Here is a 7,032-nt window from a genome sequence, read left to right as displayed (position 1 = left end):
ATCATGGATATGGATTGTCTTTATTGGCGGATAATGGTGTCATTTGGAGGAGTGGGGGAAATATTTCTCATTTGGCTGTACAAATTCAAAGGGCTTTAAATCTTGTCTAAAAGTTGTTGGCCAACAGGAAGATGGCTTTTGTTTGTGTGTAAATCCAGAAACTGCACATCATGTTTTGTAGTTTTCACTGCCTGGCTTTGGGGATAATTATCTGTCATTATCGGAATGCCATTAGAAGATACTCCAGTCCAGTAGGCGGCGGCAAAGGCCTATCAAAATGAATTGTCAATAAACCCACAGAAGAAGTTGAAGAAGGAAAACGTGTATCAGCTGAGCTGGCTGATGTGGAAAAAGCTAATTTCACTGTACGTTCAGGTTCAACAGGATTGCAGGACACTGGGATGGAGAATGACACAATCGTCTCTCTTGAAGATTTAGGGTAAGTTAATATTAATGTCTGCCGCTGTATGAACACTGCAGCCCCAATCACCAGCCTCGTATATCTCTCTTTTTAGCCAGACCAATGCTAAGTGGCTAACCTGCCATTGAGACTGGCGTTGTTCTGATGGTGCCGGACTTTCTCTCGGCTGTTTTTGTGTATCATAGCTGCAAATCTATGTGAGGTGTTGTCAGACCTGTTCGGGGTCATTTTAAATGTTGTGCCGCGTCAGCAGAAGCTGCCCCCGTCATGATTCATATCAGCGCTGCTCCAACACAGATTTCCTTCTGACCGTTGAACCAGCTTCAGAACCACTTTCTAAAAAGTGCACGGTTCATTTACTTCTGCTGAAATATCCCCTTACTCCACGTAACCGTGGCACTGCGGCGCATGTTCCTGTGGGAGTAAGCAAGACGTCCTTATATATCCAGATTTTGAAACGTGCTCTGGCTGTCTCGGTGACTGCTGTCGGTACTTGTCAAGAGGCCTTCAGCGTCAGTGTCAAACCTGCCCCTGAATACTAACGCAAACCTCTGTGTTAGTCATGGGAACGTATAAAGTCATATCTGACATAGCAAACAGCCTGATTCACTGATAAAAATAATGCCTACGTTTTAATGACCCACATGCAGAAATACACCTTCTCTTGGTCCACTCATGGTCAGGGCAGCTGTCTCACAGATCTTCCCTTAAAAGGACCTGGTGTTTCAATTTGATTCAGGAGGCCTTTTCTCCTACAAGCAACAATCTCAAATTAGATCATGCTTGAAATGTTAAATAGTTTGTAATCTTTGCTACTTATGATGCATCACTGTTTGCCACCAGCTCCACTACTGCTACACTCAGGCTGCAGCTGTTTTACAGTGCAGAATGAGGTTTGAAGTTCAGGGTTTCCAGATTATAGTTGAGTATCCCTCACATGTCACTTCATGATCTTTCACTCTATTAAAATGATCAGCATTTTGTCTCATTATATCTCACCAGTAACACAGTTCGTAGTAAACATAATGTGAGATCAGTGTAAATATTGCTTGGGACAATTCAGCAACACCTTGACTTTGATTGGGACATTTCTGCTGTTCTTATCCATGGTCAACACCTTTCTGTACTGAAAAGGGAATCAAATAGTTGTGGCTAAGATTGAATATGGTATTTTGTGTGTGTGTGTGTATCTGTCACTGTAGGTACCAAGGCCCTCTGTTGGAGGAAGGAACTCTAGAAACTGCTGTGAGTGGAGGGGCAGCTTCACCTGAGTTTACTAAGCTCTGTGCCTGGATTGTCTCAGAGCTTAGACTCTACTGCAAGTTGGAGGAGAATGTCCACGCCACTAACTGTAGGACATGTTTCATCACCATATTTTATGTACATTTAAGTAAAGTTGCTTGGATCTACAGAGAATTGTTCCATTAGTATAATTTATTTTTCTTGCCTGCTAAATGACTATAGCAAAGAAGAAAAATCAAAAACAATTTACTTATTTAGGTGAAAATGACTCATACTAATGCTGAGCTTTATCTGATGGTTGAAGGAAATAAAATCTATGTTTTGGACATTTTGATAACTGTTATTCCAAATTCTGTAGTGCCGAAGTTTTGTTGGAGGTCTACCAATCACAACCAACATAAGATAGCTGTATTGTTTGGACTGGACATGTGCTAACACACATACCTGGCTGTTGAGCTTTTCACAGGTTTTGATCTCTTACCTCAAACTTAACCTGCAGTGTATGCTACCATTGTCATTTACCCTGGCAAGAAGTGAACCAGCTTTGAAGGACTGAAAACTCAGAATTATAACTAGATTAACAAAATACCTTGATAACCACAAATCCTGCTTCGTAATACAGGCCCCAGACAAAGTGTCCCTCTCAGGACATCGTGTTTTTCCTTCTCTCCCTCCCAGGTCCAAGTGAGGCAGAGGGCTTCCAGCTGGAGATGAGTGGCCTTTTGTCAGAGCTTGCCTGTCCGTACGCTGTCCTCACCAGCGGAAACGTCAACCAGAGGCTTCTGAATAGGACAGACTGTCTGCTTCTCCTCAGTATGATAACAGCACTTTGTAACATTGATTGTTGATAGATTGTTGGGCCGCACCCACCTGTGGCAAAGTGTTACATGCTCAAATATCGTGACGTGCATCGCTGCGCATGGTGTGGGTATAGCATGCAGTCACTTCTAGCAACATGAGCAGCGTATGTGCTAACCAAATTGAATTTTTATCTCAGCCTTCCTGGTATCTGAGTTGGAGGCATCTAGGATGATCCTAGTTAACAGTCCTCTGAAGAAAGGCCAGGATTCAGGCAGCCCAGTGTTCCAGGAGCTGAAGGGCGTCTGCATGTCACTGGGCATGTCCAAACCTCCTGCCAACATCACCATGTTCCAGTTCTTCAGTGGAATAGAGAAGAAGGTGTGCACTCACAACAAAATACAGAGCTGTATCTAGTATGATTTAAAGCTGGATTTTAAGAATCATATTCGATTCCTGACCACAGCAACTGAAAGATACTGTGTGGAGCTTCAAGGTAGTTGGATTGTAAATGTGCCCCTTAAATCTGTGGATAGTTTAAACTCCCACCTGCACAGAATTTATGTAATGATAGTTTCAGTTTTTCACGACAAACTTTCTTGACATCTTTGTCGGTGTCATCTACGTGTATGACATCTCCTTTTCACCTGGAAATATTTGTTTTCGGTTTGTTTCATTTTTGCGTCTGTCGCGCGTTAGAAACGTCATCAACCCCCCCCAGTTGGGGGATCCCCTGCTGTATTCTTTCACACTAGGAGGCAGTAAAAGTCCACAGAGACTGTGGAGCGGCTCACTTGGACATTTGAGTTCACACATGCATGAAAATACAGAGGAACGTTTTACACTTGTCTCCCGTACATAGACATATTTGTTGCCACAATATTAACACTGACCGACACATGTTGATATTATTTTTTTACTTTTTCAAATGAGTACAATCCAATTACTTATTAAAGCTTTGCATAGCACATTGATCACTCACATGGAGACACATTGTAAAGCCAGGTGTGAACTGAGGAACTCAGAGCTGTCCATTATAACTGTGATCAGATCCCCAGAGATACAGGGTAATACCAAGTGTCAGAAGGAACTACACATTACCCTCATATGTTGTTGTGGTTTAATATACTAAATGTATCATCATTTCTTAAGCTGAAAGAAGCCCTAGGTCGAGTTCCACCAAATCATGTAGGAGATCCACTGATGAAGAAGGCACTTGGACCTGTGCATCTGGTAATTGCTGAAAAATGATAGAAATACAATACAACTGGGGAACACTGCATAAGTAATTTCTCATGAGTGTGTTTTCTTATATTTACAGGAAAAGATTGAACCTCTAAACCAAGCACTAGTAAATGAGTATGAGGTGAGAAGGAAGATGTTGTTGAAACGTCTCGATGTGACGGTGCAGTCTTTTGGTTGGTCTGACAGAGCAAAGGTATGTGGAAACTTGGAAATCTTCCCAATTAAAAACGCACAATGCCCTGCTAAAACACAAACAAAGCATCACGTATATGTACGTGCTTCAACTGTAGTGAAGCCAGTCTCTGCTCTTTGTTTCACAAGGAATTGAAAAGGCCAAACATATAGTTGAAGATAAATTTAAAAAAGACAGGTGCAAGAATGTGTATAATGTGGGTGGATATAATAACATCCACTGGACAGCTACCCCGCTTGCAGGTAGTGGTTAACATGGATTAATATATTGATTGGCTTTATTATATTGTATTTCACTTTTAATATATTTATTTTAATGTATGTATTTATGTTTACACTGCCTTTTGTTTTGTGGAGTAGAAGTTTTCATTCTCTGCAATAAATCACCTATCACTAAACATAATAGAAACTAAATGGAGTTTGATCAGTGTAAGAAGAACTACCTGGCATGGCCTGTGAGGGGCTCCAAGTTGAAACTTAAACAATGAAAAATGCTTGATAGAATATTGTAGAATTTCAGATGGCTTATAACTGCTGATCTTCTATCATATATGTAATAGAAGCTACAGCAGCAAATCATCATAATATCGAAACTGCCAATTTTTGTCATTTGTGCTTTACAAATGATTTTGAAGTTCCGTATCAAAATAGATCAGTCAACAATTTTTTTATGTTTCTAAATAATTTGAGTACACATCTGATGCCTGTGTACTGTAGACACCCACACTTGATCCTCTGCAGGCCAATCGGTATCTGAAAACATTTAGTATGTTGTAGCTGTGCTTGTGCACATTTGTAAATGAAAGCTTTCCATGATTTTCATGCCGGTTCTAAACTAAAGAAAGTCCTTGTGCAAACATTGTATACAATACATGACTCATAGACTTAATGTATTGCTTTCCAAAAAGTGAATAAGACTTTATTTTGTTTTCTCATTTACAGACACATGCTGAAAAGTTAGCCAAAGTGTACCCGCCTCTGCGTGCAGCCCTCTGTACTGCAAGTAAAATCTCTGTTGCCCATCTTCTTGCTGCTCGACAAGATTTCTCCAAGATCCTACGTACAAGCAGTGGCATGATAAGGGAGAAGACTGCTTGTGCTATTAATAAGGTAGGTGCAACACATTGTCAGTACAGTATTTCAAGACTGTTTCTCTGTTTACAAAGGATGTGCTGAAGTCTGTGCTCTCATGCTCTTTATATTGTCTAAAATGTTTAGAGTATTTTATGTTAGATTATAGCAGATGTTTGAACCCAACATTAACATCATTAATGAACCACTAACTGTCAGTCCCCTCAATGTATAGGTTTTGCTTTGTTTGATATTTTGTTTAATATTTTGACTGTCAGCAAATCCCATGAAAAGACTAAAACCAACATTGTCTTATGTGTTAGTCTTATGTGTGTGTCTCTCAGTACTTTACATATTCCCTACTTTCTCTGCCACAGGCACATTGTTCTCTATTGAAGACGTAATTCTAAAAATGGGTCACAATTACATTGTTTTTCTATTTTTTTTTTTTCTATTTTTTTTTTTTTTTTCAAGGCTTCTTGATTTACTGAAACAGCTGATTGCTGCTTATGTAGCTCTGGAATCCCTGAATGAAGTGCCAGCATGTTCAATTTAGTTTTAAGTTCCTTTCCTCAACACATCTTGTTCAGTAAAACTGACACCTGATCTCATGTAAGCAACAAATAAAAGTCAGATCAGATTTGGCTAGTGAGCTTACCATCCTAATTTAATTATTTCATGCAGGTTCGAATGGGTCGAGTGCCAGACAGAGGAGGCCGACCCTGTGAGATTGAGGCTCCTCCACCGGAGATGCCCACCTGGCAGAAGCGTCAGGATGCTCCCCAGGGTGGAGGATACCATGGTGGGGGCGGGCACGGAGGCAGCAGGGGGGGCTCTGATCACTTCTCCCAAGGTGGCCGTGGAGGCTATGAGAAAGGACATGGAGACAGGGGAGGTAGAGGGGGCAGCAGAGGAGGGAAGGTACAGGGAGGCTGGGGAGATGGTGGTGGAGGAGGCGGGAGAGGCGGTTACAACCAAGGCCACTTTCAGGATGTAGCAGGTCATCATGGGGGAGGAGGGAGAGGGGGTTATGGAGGAGGTGGGAACAACCAAGGAGGCTTCCAGGACCCTGGGTATCATGGGGGAGGAGGAAGCGGAGGCAGTTACCATGACAGTTACCAACAAGACGGAGGCTGGCATCAGGAGAGAGGCGGGGGCCGAGGAGGACGTGGGGGCAGGGGAAGGGGAGGCCGAGGAGGACAAGGACAAGGACAAGGACAAGGGGGAGGCTGGGGAGGGGGAGGGAGAGGGGGCCCGAATTTTAACCATGGAGGACAGTTTGAACAGTTCTTCCAACAAGGCGGGCAGCACTACAACCAAGCTGGCTTTACTCAAGGCAGACACTACACAAGTTGAAAAAACTGTCAGCAGAGTCCACGCAAAGATCGACTACCGGTCATACAAAAACAGATTTACAATGCCTCAAATCTTACATTTTCAGCATGGTTAAAAGTTGACTAAAATTTTGTTTCTACACCTGGTGTGTTGTTTTCTTTGCTTCTTATAAAAAAGTATGAAACCAGCAGTTCTGCTGTGTACGGTTAGTGGATTAAAGGGACTCTGCTGTTCTGACCTCATCATGCCACTAATTAGCCTTATATTGGACCTTTTTTGAAAAACTAAAGATTTCAGCATCAATTCACCTACTATGTAACTGACTCAAGAAATGAACGTCATTATTATATGTAGAATTCTTCAAATGATGAAAGTTATTTTGAATTTGACAATTGCATCTTTCTAGCCTTGGTTGTGTTTCATTTGGTTTGACCAGAATCTCCTTTGTTACATATGTAAAAAATGTCACCTTGCGCTGCTCATGGAGGGTTGTGTGCATATTGGATGTTGGAAGGTTTGCATGGTTGTGTAAATAAGCAATAAAATCTGATATAAGAATCTCAAAAAATTGTTTTCATTCAGTGGCATGATTATCTGGGCCAAGGAACTGTAAGAAGGTTATGTGGACAGTTTATGAATTTTGACTGTACAAAGACATCTGTGCATGTGCAAAAGATCAAAACACGAGAAAACTAGAATGGCACTCGGTGCATCTGCCAAATAAGGTC

The 7,032-nt window shown here is 41.6% G+C and overlaps 1 protein-coding gene across 1 annotated transcript; it reads left to right on the top strand.

Moving 5' to 3' along the window:
- The first annotated feature begins 294 nt into the window (after positions 1 to 294).
- Positions 295 to 6,872, top strand: fam98a (family with sequence similarity 98 member A). The gene is made up of 8 exons (XM_034608138.1): positions 295 to 439; positions 1,624 to 1,772; positions 2,342 to 2,476; positions 2,661 to 2,842; positions 3,614 to 3,694; positions 3,783 to 3,899; positions 4,841 to 5,008; positions 5,654 to 6,872. Exons 1-8 carry the CDS (start codon positions 402 to 404, stop codon positions 6,323 to 6,325), a joined length of 1,542 nt encoding a protein of 513 aa, XP_034464029.1. The 5' UTR covers positions 295 to 401; the 3' UTR covers positions 6,326 to 6,872.
- Positions 6,873 to 7,032: the final 160 nt, after the last annotated feature.

The sequence above is a fragment of the Hippoglossus hippoglossus genome, chromosome 15 (assembly GCF_009819705.1).
Source record: "Hippoglossus hippoglossus isolate fHipHip1 chromosome 15, fHipHip1.pri, whole genome shotgun sequence".
Taxonomy (NCBI): domain Eukaryota; kingdom Metazoa; phylum Chordata; class Actinopteri; order Pleuronectiformes; family Pleuronectidae; genus Hippoglossus; species Hippoglossus hippoglossus.
This window is presented reverse-complemented; position numbering and strand designations above follow the sequence as displayed.